Source organism: Mycteria americana, chromosome 4 (genome assembly GCF_035582795.1).
Source record: "Mycteria americana isolate JAX WOST 10 ecotype Jacksonville Zoo and Gardens chromosome 4, USCA_MyAme_1.0, whole genome shotgun sequence".
NCBI lineage: Eukaryota > Metazoa > Chordata > Aves > Ciconiiformes > Ciconiidae > Mycteria > Mycteria americana.
The window spans coordinates 74,771,826-74,792,196 of NC_134368.1; the positions used below are offsets into that span (position 1 = coordinate 74,771,826).

Here is a 20,371-nt window from a genome sequence, read left to right on the forward strand (position 1 = left end):
CGGCGCGGCCGCCGGGCGCTGCGAGGAGCCGGGCGGCACCGGGGGGGCGGGGGGGGCGAGGAAAAAGTTTACACCCTCGCCACTCTCCTCCCCCCTCTTCCTTGGTGGCGCAGATGGGAGTTTTACCTGGAATGACATAAGTTTTTTTTTTCGGGTTTGGTTTTTTTTGGGGGGAGGGTGTCTCTCCCCCTCCCTCCCCCGCCCCCCCTTCTCTTCCCCCCGCAAATCCCCCCCCCCCCCGCCGGTGCTGGATCCACCCCCCGCTCCCCTCCGCCGGCGGGCGAGGGTGTGACCCGCGGGAACACCCACCCACCTAGGCGTCCATGGTGGGAGCTGTCCGCCCAGCCGCGCCGAGCCGCGCCGCGCCGAGCCCCGGGCACCCCGCCGCCGCCGCAGCCCCCTCCCGCCGACCCCGCCAGCAGCGCCCTGCCCGCTGCCCGGCCCCGCTCCCGGCGTTTCCTCCGCGTACTTTTTTTTTTTTCTTTTTTTTTTTCTTTTTTTTTTTTTTTGGCGGTGCGGGCTCTCGGATGGTTTGCTGGCAGTAGCCGGGGGCCGTGCCTCCTCCCGCCGCGCCACCATGTCGTAGGGGAGGTGAGTGCAGCGCGGACACTTGCGCGGGGCGCGGGGGGCAGCGGGGGGCCGAGGGGCGGGCGGCGGGGGCCGGGCGGGTGTCCGCCGCACCAGCCGGCGTATCCAGGTCACGGCCAGTCCCGTCCCCATCAGTGAAAACTTCGCGGGAAGGACACGTCCATTGCTCGGCAGCGCCCGCGCCAGCGCCGCGGGGAAGCGCGGCGGCGGCGGCGGCTGCTCCGCGGGTCGCGCCGCCGGCGCTGGGAGCCGCCGCCGCCGCGGCCCGTGCCCGCCGGGGCCGCGAGTGCAGGTCGATATTTGGCAGAATATGAAAATGAGAGGGGCACGTGACACCCCAAATCCTGGGGATGTTTGCGCTTTCGCTGTGACTACCGAATACAAACCCGCTCCCCGGAGCATACGCGGATCTGCGCGTTTGTGTGCGTGCGTGCGCGCAGGGGGCGATTTCGGGCGAAGGTGCGCGGTGCCCCAGCGCGGTGCCCGGCGCTGCCGCTCCCCGACGGGCTCAGCCCCCCGCCCCGCGCCCAGGGGCACCTCTGTCACCCTGCGGGGACGCGGAGCTGTCCCCGCCGGGCGGGGGCCGGGCCGGGGGCGCACCTGGGAGTCGAGTCGGGGCCGGGGCCGTTTGAGAGCGTGCGTCAGCGGCTGCCGGCCGCTGGCCGTGGGCTGGGGTCGTTATTTACGGAGCGAGTTGGGAGCGCATCGCCTAAAAGTTTGCTCGGCGTCTTTTTTTTTTTTTTTTTTTTGCTTCCCTGGGAAAAGGGTATTCCTGCAGCCGGGACGCGGGCACCGGGGGGGGACACCGCGGGAGGCGGCAGCGGGCGGGGGCGCCCGGCGGGATGCGCGGCTGGCGCGGAGCGGAGCCAGCCCGGCGGAGAGCGGAGGACGAGTCCTTGAACCCTCCCGCGCTCCGCCGCCGCTCCGCTCTTCTTTTTCTTCTTTTTTTTTTTTTTTCCCTCCCTTTTCTTTATTTTGCGGTTAAATCACCGCTGCATCGGTACCCTGCATATTCATGCGCCGCTGAAAGGCGGAAATCCCGGGCCGGCGGAGAGGCGATGCGCGGCCCTGCCGCCGGCGAGGCGCGGGCACCGGGCGGGGGCGGCCGCGCCCCGCGCACCTCACCTGCCCGCGGAGGGCCCCGGCCTGAGATGCCCCGCGACCCCTCCCCGGGGGCCCCCCCGGGCGGGGCGGCAGGCGGGGGCCCCGGCTCCCGGCGGGGCTGGCGCCCGAGGGCTGCGCGGGGCTGCGCGGCCGCGGCGGCTGCTGCGGCTTTAAGGAGATGCGTTTTCCAGCCTGTGTCGCAGCAACTTTGTATCAGTCATGTCGCCCGGCGGGTGACTGACGGCGCGCCCCAGCCAATGGGGCGGCGGCCTGGCGCCAGCCGCGCGGCGCTCCGCGTCACTCCCGCCAATGAGGGCGGGCGGCGGGCGGGACGTAAACTTGAACTTTATCTGGGCATGTGACATGTTTTTAAAGGACTTGGCACCTTTTCCCGTCCCCTCCCGGGTGCCGCTCCGTGTCACCGGGCGGCGCGGCGCGGCGCGCCTCGGACGGGCGGGCAGGCGGGGGAGGGGGGTGAGCGCCGCCCGCCCCGCCGCTCCGCGCCGCCCTCCGCGCCGGCGGGGGCTCGGGGACGCGCCCGACCGCAACAGGTTCCGCGGGGCCGGGGCCGACGCGGGGGTCGGCGGGGCGGGGGGCGCCGGTCCTCTCCCCGACCCGCACCGGGGGGGGGGAGAGGGCGGCACTTCAGGGGTCGGCACCGGGGGGCGCCGCCCCCCCCGTGCCCTCCGGGGGGGGGGGGGGTGTCACGGTGATAACCCAGAGCTTCTCCGCCGTGGGGGGTGGGGAGCGGCGTTTGCGCGGAAAACAGCGTTTTTCTGCCTCGCGTGGGGGTCCGGGCGGCGGGAGGGAGCAGGCGAGGCGGGATCGGCCGAAAGCGGGTTTGGGCTCTCGGGATCCCCCCTCCCCGGGCCGATCCCCGGCGGACGCCTGCGAGAGAGGGAGCTCGCTCGCTCGTTCCCGGGCACTGCTGGGTTCCGCCACGCGTGACAATCCGGATTGTACCTGCGGGAAAGCGGGGCGGGGGGGGGGGAAGGGGGGGGCGGTTAGAGGTGCAAAGCGGTGCCTTCTGCCCAGGATGCTCCACATAGCGTAGGGCAGATAGGGAAGTAAGCGTGCGCGCTGCCTGCGTGGTTTTTAACACGCGTGTGTGTGCGAGGACGGAGGGACCAGCCCCCCGCCGCGGGGGCCCGCGCCCGGCTCCGCTCGGGGTCCGCGGGTGGCGGTGCCGGGGGCGGCGGTGCCGGGGGCAGCGCCGGTAGCCGACCTGCCCGTGCTGCTAGCCCGTGCTGCTAGCCCGTGCTGCCAGCCGTGCTCCGCTGCCCTGGAGAAAGGGGGGAAAACCCCAGCCCATCTTTGACGGTGAAACTCTGGTCCCCTGGGCAGTTTTATGTCAGCGAAGCGGCTCGCAGGCAGTGAAACTTAAAGAAAATTTCGTTTACAAACACCGAGAAATAAGAAGTGGGTGGTCGCTTGAGCCATCGGTTTAGTTTTTGTGGAACTGGATTTACTTCAGATTTTCCTGTATCTAGGTGACCTTTTGGTTGCAGGGATACCAGGTACCATTTGATTTTTTATTTGACTGTTGCTGTGAAACCGGTTTCATGCCTGATTGATCGGAGACTCGTACTGCAGAGGGCTGTGTTTGTTGATATGTTTGGGGGTGAAATACATAACTCGCAGTGTCCAAGTACTTGTTGGCGGGGTCTGGAGAAACTGCTGTGCTCATAATATAAGCCTCCTTCTGCAAAATATCAGACGTAGACGGTCTTGGTTCTGATATGTAACACGACTCACCTTCTGTTGTGGTCCGTGGGTGTTTTAGCCCACAGTCAAATTCACTTAGTGAAAGTTAGTAAAAAGGCATATCTGTGCAGTAGGTGAAGTGCGGATACCGTGGATAAACATGCTAGTCAAGTTGTAATAAGTTCTGCTTAGAAGAACAAAACCAAACCCTTACGCTGTCAGCAACCCGTGAGATGATTATTCAGTTCTAATATCCACCGAGGCGCTCCGAGGTGACAGAAGCCAGCACTCCCAAAAAATCTCTTTGCTGCTGCATTCTTATTAATTTATATCTGTCATTTTACACTAAATTTGTATCAGGCCACAAATAATCTCTGCTGGGTTTTTTTTATCCTCTTGGACATATTTACCAGACAGTGCCTCTCTCTCTGGAAGTGCAGGTCCAGGGCACTTTCATTTATTTTTCTTCCTTTGTGTGACCCAGATTTTTATTTGCTGAAGTTTTAAAGTATGCTCGCCTATTGATTATGTATGAAGTTTGAAATTTACTGCTGTGGGAGAGGTTGCTGCAAAGCTCGTGCACCAGTGTAATGTTAGGCCTGTAACTGAGATTTCCTGGTACGCAGTGGTTCTGCTGGTGGTTCTGAGGGTTAAAATTCACTTACATCCTAATTTTAAGCCTTAACTAAGTTTCCTGGTTTTCAGAAATGCTGGTCACTCACAGCTGCAATTGATTTCTCTCGGAATTAGGCTTGCTCAGCACTTAAATCGGGGGTAGGTGATTATCTGGGAGTGACTTTATGTGAAAGTAGGCACTTCTGTCTGAAAATTTTAGACTATAGGAATGTGATTTGATACACATGATGATGTTCTAATAAAATTTGTGCTTGAGGGGAATGTAGGCATAGGGCCATAGTTCTAAGTAAGGGCAAAGAACTATTTGAGTCATTAATTTTAAATTTTTTTGTTTTGTTTTTATAATTTTGCTTAAAATAGTGGTTTTTAAGTAGTGTTAAGTAAAGAGATTAAACACTAAATTAAATATTGGAAAATTAATACATTATGAAAGGAAAAAATATTTGCATGATATTGATATTATAACTATTGGTGCTTGAGTTTCTACAGTTCTAATGATACTATGAGCCAATTCCTTAAAAAAAAAAAATTGTTGTTACTTATACGTGATTTTCAGAATAATGGAGGCTAGGTCATGCGTTTTGCTCCTTGCCTGGAGAGAGTGGCGTGCGGGATAGGAGGGGTTTTTTTTAGGGTCTATTTTAGAACAAGGTTTACTTTTCTTTATGTATTCCTCTTGCTGGCTGCCATGGAGGTTTGCAGAATTACGGATCCATTTAATAGCCACGCATCCCCGCCTAATCTGATCCCCTTCCTCTGTGATAGAAACATTTCCCATTCAACTTCAGCACTACGTCTTTCCCCACTCAGCCCATCCTTTGTGTCTCCTCAGGGGGCTGTGAAGGGGCTGTGAAGGGGCAAGTCAGTGCCTGGCCCCTCAGAACTTCTGCTTCCTTCTAAAGCATCCTGTGTTATGCTGGATGATGAAGAGAAACCCTCTTAGCACACCACCCTCCCTTGCTTTGCTGTCCCTGTAGCATGGCAGTGGAGGGTCTTTGGAGGAACAGAGTTGTCCTTGGAGGAGCAGAGCTGTGATGAGCAATTTCCATGGGGTTTATGTCCTGCCTACCACCAATGTGTCCTCCTTTCAGGACCTCTGTGGTTCCCCTCCTTCCTTGCTGCCCCCTTCCCTTTTTTCCTCGCAGGCCCCTGGGCGGGGGGGCAGCCCACGGTGCCGCTGGCATCGGCCACGGGGCTGCGGCCAGCGAGGGTGGGCGGTTGGTGTGCTGATGTTGCCGAGCCATTCCTTTTGGGGCAGGGCGGGGAGCAATAATTTGGGTCTTTTCTAACTGGTGACCAGTTTTCTCTCGGAACCCATAGGGCTGTCATATCTGTGAGACCTTTTCCTTCGATTTGACAGAAATTGGACAAATGGCTGAGAGATGATGGATGGGGCAGGGAAACGGGACTGGCAGGCAAAGAGAGAGGAGGATAGGCAGAGTGAGCGGATACGCCTTGTTTCCTTAGGAAATTAGGAAATTTCCTTAGGAAGTCGCACTGTCCTGTCATTTATTAATTTTACTTTTTTGTATATGTCTTTGCTAGTTATGGAGACAAAAGGATACCACAGCTACCCAGAAGGCTTAGATATGGAGAGACGGTGGGGTCAAGTTTCTCAGTCTGTGGAGTATTCTTCTATAGGTGCTGGAGAGCAGACTGATGACAGTAACTATATGGAGATTGTAAACGTAAGCTGCGCTGCTGGTGCTTTTGCCAACAGCAGTGCTCAAAGAAACAACAAAGAAAAACCTGAGCTACTCTCCTGCCTGCAGCAAGACAGCAGTCAGCCTGGTCTTTTGCCCTCGGACATCAAAACTGAAACGGAGTCGAAGGAGCTATCGGCAACGGTGGCTGAATCCATGGGTTTATATATGGATTCGATACGAGACGCCGATTACCCCTATGATCAGCAGAACCAGGGGAGCCCAGGAAAGATCTACCAGAACGTGGAGCAGCTGGTGAAGCTCTACAAGGAGAACGGCCATTGCTCTTCTCCCCTCCACAGCACTAGCAGGCCCTTGAGGTCTTTGATGTCGGACTCTGGGAGCACTGTGAACGGTGGTGCCATGCACGCTATCGTCAAAAGCCCTATCATGTGTCAAGAGAAAAGCCCTTCGGGCTGCAGCCCTCAGAACATGGCTTCCTCGGCGTGTAGTCCTGCTGGAGTTAACTCTGTGTCCTCAACTACTGCTAACTTTGGGAACTTTGCCGTGCACAGCCCCATCGGCCAGGGAACCCCTTTGTCGCGCTCGCCGAACGTTGAAAACAGGGGGTCTATGTTGCACAGTCCCACGCACGTTAGCAACATCGGGTCTCCGCTTTCTAGCCCTATAAGTAGCATGAAATCCCCGATTTCTAGTCCTCCCAGTCATTGCAGCGTGAAATCTCCCGTCTCGAGTCCCAATAATATCACTATGCGATCTTCTGTGTCCAGTCCCGCGAACCTGAACTCGAGGAGCTCCATTGCCAGCCCTTCCAATGCCAATAATAGGTCCACTCGTTCTAGTCCAGCGGTTAGCACTGTGGGATCGTCCATCTGTAGCCCTGTAAACAACTCCCTAGGATTCCCGGCTTCCGGCACGCCGGCGGGACCTAGCAGAAGCCAAGATACCGTTCCCAGTCCAGAAACAGAAGACAAGGGTGCTCAAGAACTCCCGTTTCCTAAGATGGAGGAAATGGAGAATGCCATCTCCAACAGCAGTCAGATGAACCTTGTTCAGTTCATAAAACCCGAGCCAGATGGTTCGTTCGGCAGCGCATGCATTGGCGACAGCAGCAAAATAAACTCCGATTCCCCCTTTTCAGTGCCAGTGAAGCAAGAGTCGGCCAAGCATCCTTGTTCTGGTGCCTCTTTTAAAGGGAATCAAACAGTAAATCCTTTCCCATTTACAGATGGCTCGTATTTTTCTTTTATGGATGACAAAGACTATTACTCTCTTTCTGGGATTTTAGGACCACCTGTTTCTTCGTTTGATGGAAGTTGTGAAGGTAGCAGTTTTCCAAATCCAGGCCTACCTGTGGGAATTAAGCAGGAGCCTGACGATGGCAGCTATTACCAAGAAAACAGTATACCATCCTCTGCCATTGTGGGTGTAAATTCAGGTGGACAGTCGTTTCACTACAGGATCGGTGCCCAAGGCACAATATCTTTGTCGCGGCCAGTTGCTCGAGAGCAGGCGTTTCAGCACTTGAGCTCGTTCCCTTCCGTCAGCACGCTAGTGGAGACCTGGAAGTCGCATTCGGAGTTGACATCCAGAAGAAGTGATGGGTATCCAGTTCTAGAGTACATTCCAGAAAACGTGTCCAGGTGAGCAGGCAAATTACTAATTTTTTTTTCCTTCTTTTTGTTCTTCTTTCCCTGCATTAAACAAACAAGGCGTGAATTAAAATGGGGACCAGGGTGGTATTTCTCAAGCTGATGCATAATTCTTTGTTTGCATTTCAATTCTTACCATTAGATGTGCTGGTTTCTTGCTGTATTTTACTCTGCCTTTAATAAAAATAAAGTGCTGGCTTTAATATTTAAAAAGAACATATTATATTCTATTGTTACTAGATTTGAAAGTGTAGCTTTAGTATGTTTATGAGCTCTTACTCCTATAAATGTTGTTTTTCGCATAATGAGAGCTTAGTAAAATTGCTCTCGTGTGTCCTATAATGGTTATTCTTTCTTAGCTGGTGCTTGAATGTGTTGTACCTCAGATGAAATGTTGAGATGAGGATAAGAAAATGATAGTGTCAGGAATCCGTTTTTGTAAAGATGCATGGTTATAAGTTTGCACTGGACTTTAAGTGGTTAAGTTTAAAAACTAAACCTTACAAGCCTGTGGCAACATATTATTTCTATATTTTAACTGTAGGAACATTTGGTTTGTATATATAGAAAAATGCCTCCAGAAGGAGGAGGGCTGTTAAAACTTAACGCATTTGAAAGGGATAAATGGATAAACTGATCCCCTCACTTTTGGTGGAAGAGAAATATGCAAGTGTCATTTGAATTTGTGTTTCTTGGCTGATTCGTGGAAGCATGTCCTTCTTCAGCAAACAGGTGTTCATGTATCGTAAAGGACGCTTACTATCCATTAATAAACTATCCAGTTTCACAGTCAATATTACAAGTTATTAAGCGCATCTGACAGCATGACTGAGTTAGAATAGTTACATAGCCTCTTTGTGTGTCAAACAGGCTCACCAAATGTTTGTGCTAAAGCTCAGCGATATAGCCGGTAACAGAATTTGCATTTACCTTTCTCAAGTCTTTTTTTTTTTTTTTTTCATCCTGAGATGCACAACTGCCCTCAGTGAAACGTCTGCCTGATTCTTGGAGTGGGGTGAAGAGAATGCGTAATGTTTTCCATATTTGTATGATGCTAAATATTTCTGAAAAAATAGTGTAGCAGTGAAAAACATAATACCTAAAGTAATGGTGCTTTTGAGGAGGGAAAACAGCCTGTCTACTCAGGAGGAAGAAAAAGACTCTAAATATTTCCTTTTTATTCTCAGATCTGTCCAATACCTCTACAATCTCCTTATCATTTTGCAAGCCATACTTCACTTCTTCTTTGACCATTTCAAATATGGTCTCTAAAGAATGCACTTTTTAATATATCTTTCTCAACTTGAAAGGGCTGTATCCCACCTTCATGCTGAACTTTGCATGTAGCTGGCTATTTGTTATCATCCAGGCATGGCTTAAATGTGCTTTCTTGGATCAAGGAAGATGAAGTTACTGTTTTCTAGTTATTTTACCTGATGAAATTTTCATAAATTGCATTATTTATATAGTGAGAAAAGCTCACCAGAAGACTGATGGGATGCCTGAAAATAAAGATGCAATATTTTACTGCCTTTGTGGTTGAGCACTGTTACTTGGGCAGGTCGCTCCTGCCAGCCAGGAGAGCTCTTGCGTGAGTAAGTGCTGCTTGTGCTGAGTCAAGGTTGTCATCTGTTGCAGGGACAGGCACAATAAACAGGGAAGTGCTGGTAGGAGCATGGTAGTCGTTAATAGTTGCGTTTTGAATGACAGTTTCTCATAAAGCTTTTGAAGGCGTCTTCTGATCTGACACTAGTCCATAGCAGGTCTTCTCATCTATTTACCTCTAGACCAGCAAATAGATAATCTGTGTCATCAGGCTTGATGGTGTCATCAGGCTTGATGATGACACAAGCTTGATGTGCTTTTCTGTCTTTCTTCTCTAAGCTAATATCTCAGTAAGATATGCAGGTGAGCGTAGCTGTTACTTTGGAGGATTGAAATCCTGAAATTTTTAGCGCTCAGAGCTATTACTGCACCTGTGGAATTCTCTTCAGGTGATGGAGATCTGCAGGGTTATGACACTTCAGGCATCCTGATCTGTAGTTCTGATTAGGACATGTGTCATCATCTCAAATCACTTAACTCTGCCCCATTATTTAACTAAATGTTGCTCTTAATGTGCTTGGCAATGGCTTTATGCTAGCAGGTGCAGCTGGGGACCTGTGCAAAGCCTTTACAAGTTTCAAGGTAAATTCATGTAGAGGTCATGTTAGCAGTACAGATTTGAATGCGTAGGTGCCTGCTCAGATACTTGTCTGCTGACGAGACAAGTCATAAAGACTCAACATAGGATGTCACACATGTAAAAGCTCACTCTGGCTAATGAACCTTGAATTGATCTTCACCTTTCTCTTAATTTCTGTGCCACATTCTAGCTAAAACAGAGGAAATCACATGCAAGTTTGTCCGTGCTCCAAAGTGTTGTAATAAACCACACATAGTTTATAACCATGTCAGACCCAACATCCCAAGGTGGGTTTCAGCTGTCCCATGTCAGCATGGTATGGGGATTGCATAGTCTCTCCCTTCGTGTCGTCAGAACAGCAGCATTGCACCTCTGGACTCTGCATCCAAACCAGATCCTTGTTACTTCCAGGTTTTTTTCCTGACGTGTCAACCATATCAGGCATCATACATTTTGCAGGCTTCTGCAGCATATGATTAACCCTTCAAAGTCTATGATACCAAGTTTCTCGTATTCTAAGTCTTCATCTTTTTTCAGCTGTGCTTACCCTGCAATATAATTTGCCATAAGTAAAGACTAAGGTGAAGGGAAAAAATAGGCTACGTGGTCTCTAAAGCCAATAGATGATCAGCATTGAATATATCTAGTTTTGGCAGCCTTATTTTCTGAACCTCAATATCGTACCCTTTTTAGACTGCTTCTGACTTGCTGCTTACGTGGTGAAAAGTAGTGGGTGACCAGGAATGAAGATGACTTTTCACATTGAGAATGAATCTTTAGAATATTACCGTAAAAAAATAATTTTTTTTCCTATTAGAATATCACCTTCCTTGAGTCAGTTATACTTGCTGATAGTGTCTAATAAACATAGTTTAGGCATTTAAAATGCCTTGTTACCTTACTGACTGTGCCAAGTACCCACGTCAACTAGAACATTTCTCTTTTTCTCCTTCAGTTACTTTTAGTAGACATCCACAGTTACGGTTCCTTTTAAGTTAGTTGGTGGTAACTAACTTTATAACATTGCAACTTGCAGTGTTTGGGGAGCGATAGCCTCTTAAGCAAAGCCAAGTTCCCTTATTCCCTTTTAAATGTTTTTCTTCTGCTAATATGCATGCAGAACATGCCTTTGTCTTTGAAAGATTTTTACATGTTTAATTTTTAATAGAGGGTGAATCATACCTGTCTGTCTGTGTGTATAGATCCCCCTCCATGACTGATATTTCTAAGATATAATGGTTTCTAAACTAAATAATAGCAAAGTGGGCTTGAAAAAGAAGGTATGTGTGATTATGTGATGTCATTTCATGTGTGATGAAACCTACACTAAGACTTCAGATAAGATTTTACTTCAAGGTGATTGCTCATCTGAATCAGGGTACCAGCCTAAGCCTCATGATTGTGCCAATTACGCAATTTTCAAAATGGCCTAGGAAAATGTCATGGTTGCTTGAAACAACAGTAAAAATTGAGGAGGATGACCCTTCTGTTGCGTTACCTACAGCTTCTTCTGCAAATGTGCCTTTTCCCTCTAATTTCCATATTAATTCATGTATGTACACATATATACTTGCTTTTCTCAGCAGTTGTGGTGGAAACAAAGGGCTGATACTCCTACTGTAGTTTCTTCCTGGCAGTTCCACTGGTGTAATCCAGTGTGGGACAATTTCACGAAGTTTGATGTGTTATTATTGAAAATGTTTACTATTTTAACAGAAATTGCATACATTTATCAATAATTATGTTTCAATTATTGTCATTCAGACAAGGAGATTTCTCTTCAAAGCAGTGTTTCATGGTATTTTAGAGTCTAATTTATGTCTGTTAAAAGGAGTTGAAAGATTGTCATTGACTTCTTAGGGTTTATGGTCAAATCTTTGATCAAACATTGACAATATTTTAGGGACTTCTTATACCTGTCTGTTCCTGAGCCCTTCACATGGATTGGCATTTTTTTCACAGAGCCTGCTTGTAGCAGCCCCCAAAAAACCCCACCCAACCCAACACAAAAAAACTAACCCAACAACATGATCTTCATTTACATGTAACCTTCACTGACTTGAATGGGTGATTCTGGTTAAAATCTGATTTCAGGCTATTGCAAGTATTTTTGTAAATAAACTTTTATGTTAAATATTATCTAGAATAGTCACTTATCAGAATTATACCTGCCAGAGAGATAAAGGTCTGGTAAATATTATTTTTAGAATTTATGAATGGCCTTGACCTCTGTTTGTTTGCTGACGGACTTTATGGGAAAAAGGCCGAGCTGTTAAAATATTCTCCATGCTTGGCAGGACTGTTTTCCCCTTTAGCTTCCCACAAATTTAATGTGCACACTTTTTTCACCAATGATTCTCTCATGTTGTAGACTGTAGCCTTAAATCTGTACTTTTTTTGTTTTCCCCCTCCAATTTGAAAAGTTATACTTGTTTTTGTAGGTTCTTGTATAATTTTGTGTAATTTTTAACAACTCTGGGTATAATCTTGATACAACAGGGACCTCTACATATATATGTCTTTATTTCTCACTAAAGAAGTTAGAAGTCTGTATTAATATGTCAGGCCAGGAGGTCTTAGGGTTCTCCTTAGCGTACCAGCATGCATTTAACAGCCTCGTACTTTCTACAGCTTGCTTTGTTGTTATTTTGTTGAGGGTGCTCTTTTTTTGTTTTGCTCTTTTTATTGAGGAGTTCAAAATCTGTCTAAAGTATCTTTTGAAAATATGACTGCTAATAATGCCTTATTTTCCCTTAAAATTATACGCATCAATTGACTCCTGTGCTGTGGCAGGTAGAAGTCCATATTGCTGGAAAATTGTGGTCCGTAAATGGGTGGATCATCCAAATCTTGGGAAATAAGAGCTCTGTTGTCAATCCATATGCCAATATCTAGGGGTTGTTTGTTTCTTTGTGTATGGGGATAAGTAATGTTGTGTATTGCTAAAACTTTTCTATTGCCAGTTGATACCGCTGAACTTTGCAGTAGTTGGCTGTTGGAAATCAGTTTGCCATAGTTTATTCTGAGAATAATTAATAATTGTTTCCTAGCTTTTATATCACTTTTGGTGATATAGAATCTCACTATCATATCTTCTTTTGACTGTTTTCTGAAAAAGGGGAAGGTGGGATTACCTTCCTGCACAGATTTTAGCAAGCAGAAGAAATATTGATTATCCATGTTCCGACAGTATGGATCAGTCCATTTTAATGAGGACTGGAAGACACTGATGTCTGAAATATGTACTGTATAAAAATGTTCCCATCCTATTTTATGGGATAAGCGTTGCAGTTATGCAGGTAAGCATGCATAGGGATTACTGCAGCGGTATCGATACTCGTGCAGTACTCATATTGTCTGCAGAGGGAGTAAATTGTTACGTTATGATTCAATAACCTGTCCTTACTCAACCAACACTTAGCATTAATGGCACACAAACCTGCTGCGAAGCGCTCTGCCCAGCTGAATCGGATTTCTAGATATGTATTGGTGCTTTGCTGAACCCAGGCTTGAGGAGCAGTTGCTGTTGAGTGTGGTTTGTAGCTGAAGGATGCATTGCTTGCAGTGGTGAAATACACTGTTGGGCCATGCCTCGTCTGGTCTGACTCTGGTTTTGCCCTTTGTTTGGGTGCGCTGTATGTGAGGGCCAGGTCGGGTTCGTGATCCAGTTCACTCTGAAGCTCTAAAAACCGACAGGTCAGTGCGACTTGGTGAGCAGCATGGTGCGACACGGGCATCAGAACAAACTGAAGGGATGGAAAGGGAAAGGAGCCTATGAAATATCCTAAGTGCACATTTCTGGTAAAAGATAATGCGTTGTTGAGCCGTAATCTCGGCATTTGTATTTTCAGGGTGTGTTTTTTAAAAGGCAGTTTCTGTTTTTTAACTGTATGTATTGTGTTTTCGAACAGAATTGTAGGAGCTGGAATTAATAATGGACTATACTTGGAGAACAGTGGAGTGCTGTGATTTCAGATTTAAGCTCTCAGAGGTCAGAAAATACCACAGTTTAGGATGAATATAGTACCATAACTTGTTCTCTGGCAAGTGTGTCTTACAATATGGCTGTATAAGAGTGATAAAAATGGTCCGACGAGGAAACTAGAAAGAGAGTGTGAAAAACAGGTATTAAATATGTCTAAGTTTAGTACTTTTATCAGTTTTCACATGCAGCTGGTTGCTACACAGTGCTTGGTGCTCAGCATGTGAATTACTTTACTTCAGCTGCAGCCTCCTCTGAGTGAGAGAGATCTGTGGAGAAAAAACTAGTATTTCCATTGTGTGCAATTGTCCAAGTCCTTGCAGCATTACTGGGCACGTTTGAATGCACCCTAAATAGACCATGGCATGATTTGACTTTTTGCTGCCCTACTGGTACAACCTGCAGTGGAAGGTCACCGTCTGTTGGGTCCTCACGAAAGCTCTCTCCTGCTGGAGCCACGTTGGTTTTGCTGCTGTAGGAGACAGGCTGACCTTGGAGGCAGGTGTACTTTTTTGATTTACGCTACAGGGGAAGGGATCGTAGGTCAGGAAGGCCCTGTTTATCCATGCCAGCAGTTCCCAACATAGCCTGCTCTGGTACCACTACTGGCAAGAGGAGCGCAGCAGCTCTTGGCTCTGCGCCGGGCCGTGCACTTGGGAGGAGGCACTCCCTTCTCACACTTGGAAGCTGGGTGCGTGCGCATCCTTAGTGATACACACCCTTCTGTTCAGGAACCCTAGCGTTTTGGCATTTTACAAAACCTTGAGAGTTGATTTACTTTCAGGACAAAGTTTTCAAATAAACTGTCTCTTTAAATGAGAAGCTTTGACCTTGGTGTTTTGTTTTGGGTTTTTTTGTTGGTTTTTTTGTTTGTTTGTTTGTTTTTTTGCAACTGAGGTTTATTAACATGGTTTACCAGAGCTTAGCAGTGTGTTTTCTGAAAGGATGTGATCTGGGTGGTTGTCTTTCTCTGCTTTACTGAAATTGATGCTGAAGGATTTAAACCAAAAACCACCAAAACAACCCCCCCCCCCGGATCCCCAGAAACCCCCCCAAAACAAACAAAAAACCCCCCAGAAAACCAAAACCGTGCCTCTGACGATTCTGGATTCTTAAAAGCATCAGTAACATTGGTTGTATCTTCAGTATGTGAACAAGTATTTTGCAAGACACTGTTCCTTTACTGAATTGTATTGTAGCAGAAGTTCCCAGTTTGTTGGTAGGTCACAAGAGAATAACTTGAAGTTTTGAATTTTATTTCTGTATCTTAAACTGTGATTTAAGCTCCTGCAATTACATTAGAATGTGTTGTTAGCTGGTTGCTAAATTAAATTTCTATAAATCTGCGATCTGTAAGCTGCATATTTGCTTCATGAAAAAATCGATAGCTTAAGTTTCATACTTGGAGGTGGGGTAACTTAGGGTTAATATATATTAAGGTATTTCTGTAAAAAGAAAAAAAGTAAACTTTGGTTGGAACATCTGAGCAGAAACAGAATCCAGTATTTGTGGATAATATGTAAAATGGCTTATAGGAATTTGTACGCTCTCCTAAGATGCATGGGTACGCTGCTGATTGTGGTTAGTGATAATTAATAATAGATCAAAGAGTTACAGCCCTGAGGTTAAAAAGCAAATTTCAGACTAATTGCTGAATGTTTCTGACAATTTTTATATCACTTCCCTCATTTTCGTTCTCTCTTCTAAACAATACTTTCTACTTGCGTCTGGAGGTGAAATAACTTTTTGAATGGACTTTCAGGCTAAAATTTGAATGGGCTTTCAGGCTAAAATTTGGACTGGACACATGAATCTTTTCTATTCTGCTTTTCTGTTCTTGTCTGCCTTTGAGAGGTGCTATCCCAAGTTTCTAAAAGCGGTGGCTTTATAAACCAATTCCCTAGCAGTTAGGTTTCTGAAAAAGAGATTGAAAAAATCTGCCATCTTTAATAATGTTTTCTGATTCTTTTGGATTTGGGAGAATATCTTACTTCCATTTCTGTGTGTGTATGACCATTTCAGGTTCATATTCAGTCTTAAGTCTACAAAATAAGCATGTATTTTAGAGGTTATTTTGGGCAGTGTAATCTATCAGGGATCTGAGAGTTTTTAATCACAGGTCAGAATTGGGAACTAAGTAGCTACGTTTGTCCTGACTGGGATGTTGGCTGTCCCAGCTGCCGAACTATAGGGTCTTGCTAGCATTTTTGGCAATGGTTTTCTGAATACCATGTTGTGCTAACATAGTAGTGCAGTCCTACGAACCCATCGCTACAGTACTTAATTTCTTTTGTTCGCTAGCTCTTCTTCTGTTCCTGCCTCGAAGGGTTGGGATGGAGGGTGCGTGAAAACTGTCCCAGTCTTGGCTTGGGAGTCCCCCAAGGAGATTGGAGCAGCTCTCTAGGCAAAGCAGTGTTCTGCTCAATTAATTTTTAAGTTGTGCTTTGCTTCTTGATGGCAGATTCAGGCTGTATAGGAAAGGGACAGCCGCTGAGTTTCGCTGGTATGAGAACGGACTGAAGTGCCTGCCAGTGCCGTCAGAGGCGCGTTGCCCTGCCGTGGCAGGCAGCTGCCTGTGCATCCCTGCGAGCTTGCGCAAGGCGGCCGCGTCCGTGTACCCGTGTGAATGCGTCACCCGGCGTGTCCTTACCGAGACCTGTGCTCTCCGAGCCCTTTGGAAACCTGGTTTCACAACCGGCGAGCCCCGGTTTACTCTGGCAACATCTCACCTTGAAAAATCGATTGTGTCTGTATCTTTAGCTCTTCATTAGTACTGCTGCAGATACGAGAGTGGGGAGGGGGCTCTTTTGCAGGTGGTTCACCGTATTCCCCGTTCAAACGTGGCCTCTTGTCTGACTGAAGCAAGGCTGGAGGTGGGACCTGATCTCCTAGTCAAGTTTCATGTCACTGCCCTCAGACTAGGAACAGGAAAGGAGTTGCTTCTGGAAGCGTGCCTTAAGGTCAGGGCATCAAGACAGCAACCTTTATTTTCCCTCAGGAGGCTTGAGTTCAAATATGAGCCGCTCCAAAAGGTCGGAGATCTCACTTTTAGCATTGCTGAAGGCTTGTCTCTAGAAACCTGTCATGCACTTCAGCTTTTTTGAAGACTGGAGTGCCAGGGACCTTGCAAATGAAGGTGGGTGGGAAATTTGCACTGTTTCCAGGCAGACTATCTGAGCTGTCAGCTTCATTATTTTAAACTAAATTAAATTTGTGCTAGAGAGTGCAGTATGTTAGAGCAGTTAGGGAGCTCTTCCTCTAATGATAGCTTCAGGTCTACTTTGCTAGATCTAACTTCATTAACTTCCAAACTCATTTGGATAAATTAAAAAAAACCAACAAAACAAAACAACAAAAACCTTGCACAGGTGTTGGTCCTGGGATATGTGAAAACTTCATGGAAAAAATAGAGTCTTGTTTGAAGACAATATAGTATTATGTTTGCCATGTCTAAGGATCAAGGTCCATTCTTTTTTTCTTATTATTGAGTAGAAAGTAAACACACGTCATCAGTTCTGGCCCATTGGTCAAGGGATGCATGCTTCTGGACCATTGCGGGTATTGCTTTCCATACCTGGCCAGAGGTCTTGTCCCAGAGTTGGGCACAGTCCTGTTACGTGCACGTGCACGTCCACGTCCGTACATTTGGGCAGTGAACCTGCTCTCTGAAGCTGTGTGCGGCAGGGGGCACCTGCAGCTCTCCGGGCACCCCGAGCCTGACAGGGAGAGGACGGGATGCCCTGGTGGGATGCTGCGGCAGAAGTCCTCTTCCCCTGTTTCTTGGGGATTGCCCGCCAGCTGGTAGCCTGTTCGCTTGGGTTTAGGGTGCACCATGTTTTGTTCTTGTTGTTTTAATTTTAAATTTGTTTGTTTGGTTGGTTTTGAGCACTAAGTCTTTCTTAAGGTAATTAAAAACAAATATTGGCCAATAAACATTCCTTAAGGATTAGAAAAAGTTACTGAACGTGACTGGCTTGTCAAAATTCTGCATTGAACCTTTGTCGCAGACCGCCCCGCTGTAAAATGCATCAAGTAAAACCACATTGCTGTAGCATTAGCTGTATAAATCCTGTACAGTTTTACCATACTCTTCCTTCAGATACATGGTGGCAAAACAGAATCATTCCAGTTGGTTTGATTAGGATTTTTAAATCCTTATTTTAATCTGAATCCATGCAAACTAGCTGGAAGATGAACAAAGTGGGGGGGTTAGACGTGTCAGCTTCTACTCAGTGTATGGAAGTAAATATTGGAAGTGGTCCAGAGCTTTATGGCTGCTGCCAACTAATGACATAAGATAATGTTGCAATGAAACAATGCACTTGATTTGCGCTTGTTTCCCAACTAACCTTTCTGATTCTGGAGACTGCTTGGAATTTATGTTTTTGAAGATTTGACAGTAAAAGGGAGATTAGGCATTGAAAATTTTGACTGATTAAATATGCGGTAATGACAACTTCAAACTGCACATGCAGATAATGAGATAAAGGACTGTTAACTCATTTCATATTAAACCCATTTGGTGGAAGAAGCAAGGAGGACGAGTGTTTTGGGTGGACATGTAATTTTAAAAAGGGGGGGGGAAATCAGAGGAGCTAATTTATATGGAAATACAAGTGAAAAGAGCGAGTTGCTGATTTACTTTTTTTTTTTTTCTTGGGACCAAAACTGCAGCCATTGTGGGTCTGCAAACTGTCCTGCATTTCTTTCCTAACATAAACCAGAGTTAACTGTGTGGAGAAAGCCACTAACAAACTTGGTAAGTTTTTGTTAGCGTTTTTATTTGGGTCAGAAATGTGCTTTTGAAGTGACTCTTCCAGTTGCGCCCCTATCTTCTGTGCTGCAGTTCACATCACGGGGCAGTTGCGGAATGGAAAAACAGGTACTTCTTAGCCAGCAGTGAATGAAAAAAGTGCTCCAGGAACTGCCTGAGGCACTCCAGCCCTCAGTGGCTTCTGTCCATGGGACCCCACTGGGGCTGGCCTGAAGCATAACCCTTGCGACACCTATAAAGTGGATACTGCATCCTCAGGACTAACTGCTCCTCTCGATAGATCTCCTTCTATTGCACCACACTGCCTGTAATGTAGATACTGCCTGTGTGCTAATTGCATTTTCACCTGTTAACTCAAGTGCCTGTAATTGGAAAAAGGTTCAGGGTTACAGGCAGAGGAAATTATTCCACAGAAAAACTGGAGGCACTGTTTTCAGCAGATGTGTTGGTTCATAAGTTGTGTCCAGAATGAGCAGAGTACCTACTTACTCGTCCTTCACAGCACTCTAGAAATCTTAAAAACAACTGAATTAAATCCTGGAAGTAGGAAGTGAAACTGAAGTGACAAATAGGCTGTATCCTGTTTTTCGTTAGTGAATTTCACTTCTTTTCAACTAGTTGAAAGATCTAGATACAGTTTGCAGATACTGTCATATTTATTATAATACTAATCTGTAAAGGAAAACAGGATTGTTTTGATTATAGGCAGCTGCATTAAGTAACTTAGGCAAACTAATTAAACAACTTACAATTGTCGTTTCAGGAAGAAACCTACTTTGTGGATCAATAAATTTTTGTAAAGTAAACCTATCGATTTGCAGCCAATTATCTATTGCAGATGTCTGATAAATTAATTTTAATAGGAGGTTAACTGAGTTGAATAGGTGATGTGTTAGTGGCTTGTAAATGACTTAAGCCACTGAGTCTATTTATAAGATAAATATAGGAAAAACAGAGTTATAAACCTATCTTAATTTCTAACAAATCAGCACTGTAATACCAGGATCCAGATGAGTTTTGAGCTCATTCACTAACTTCTTAAGAGGAGCTTCATGTTTTTCTTATTTTCATACCCTCTATACTGTGATGAACAAGATGCTCCATGTCCTCCACCATTGTTCCATGTCCTTCCACCTGTATTAGCCCTTTCCATGATCTCAAGATGCTTCAGGTTCTGCTTGCTTCAGCACAAACACCTGATATTGTGCTTATTAAAAGAAAGTCTTACTAAGGTTATAGCAAGGTCCACTCCGGTGTAGCACAGAAGCCAGGTCCTCCATCTGCCAAGCTCATGTTCAAAGCTGGCATGCTTCAAGGCGTGAGAAGGTGGCAGTGCCAGCCGTGCTTTTGGGTGATAGTGGTGGGGGTCAGTAGGCTTTCCTGGGGACTTCTCTACACTAGTGCTGTCAGCGTGGACATTTATAGTTCTTTCCAAATTCTGCTCAAGGTACCTGAGACTTTGAGCTTGTGCTGGGTCTGACTCCGTAGGAAGAGTTACTGCTGATTGGGATATATGTTGGCTTTTTTCCATCGTGCAGCATACCCCAAACTCAGAGGTGATACTGTTGTTGATATGACTTAAATCAGTAAGTCAACAGAAATGAGTGCAATTTTCATGCAGAGTGGAAAAAATATTCAGGACCAAATAGGAATGAGCTTGAGATCAGGAATGCAGAAGAATAAGAAATATGATTTAATGAAAAAGAAGAGAAGGATGATAGGAGCAAGAAAAATAGCAGGTATTGGCACAAAAGTATGTAAGCTTAATATAGTGCACCAGATCCTAGGAAAACTTGCGGTTTTGTCTGACATGACTAAAAACTGAGAACATTCAACATCTCATAAGTTAGGTTTACAAGAAATAGCTTTGACTGATTTTTAAGGATATGTTTCATGTAATCAGTTTGAAAGACAACAGTAGATACACAAATGTTTCCCCTTGACTGTTTTTGGTACAGTCTAGTCTTTGATGTTTCACCTGGGAAGGTTAAGGTACCTCTGTACTAGGCATGAGAGCTGATGATGAAACATGTTAAATTATCCACTGTTCAGAGGACAGAAATGTAAAAATCATCTGCTATT

At 46.2% G+C, this 20,371-nt stretch overlaps 1 protein-coding gene across 7 annotated transcripts in view; it reads left to right on the plus strand.

Annotated features, from left to right (window-relative positions):
- The first annotated feature begins 286 nt into the window (after window positions 1–286).
- NR3C2 (nuclear receptor subfamily 3 group C member 2) overlaps window positions 287–20,371 on the plus strand; it is a 219,030-nt gene continuing 198,945 nt past the window's right edge. For 4 of the 7 annotated variants that reach the window (XR_012775620.1, XM_075500932.1, XM_075500936.1 and 1 more), the window contains exons 1-2: window positions 287–591; window positions 5,578–7,339. Coding sequence is in view for 6 of the 7 variants with exons in the window: in XM_075500932.1 (XP_075357047.1) it covers window positions 5,580–7,339 (1,760 nt within the window). In the remaining variant the exon portion in view is untranslated. Of the gene's footprint in view, window positions 592–2,080; window positions 2,244–4,101; window positions 4,171–5,564; window positions 7,340–20,371 lie in introns of those variants that run through there. The other 3 variants (XM_075500933.1, XM_075500934.1, XM_075500931.1) reach the window with 3 other exon arrangements.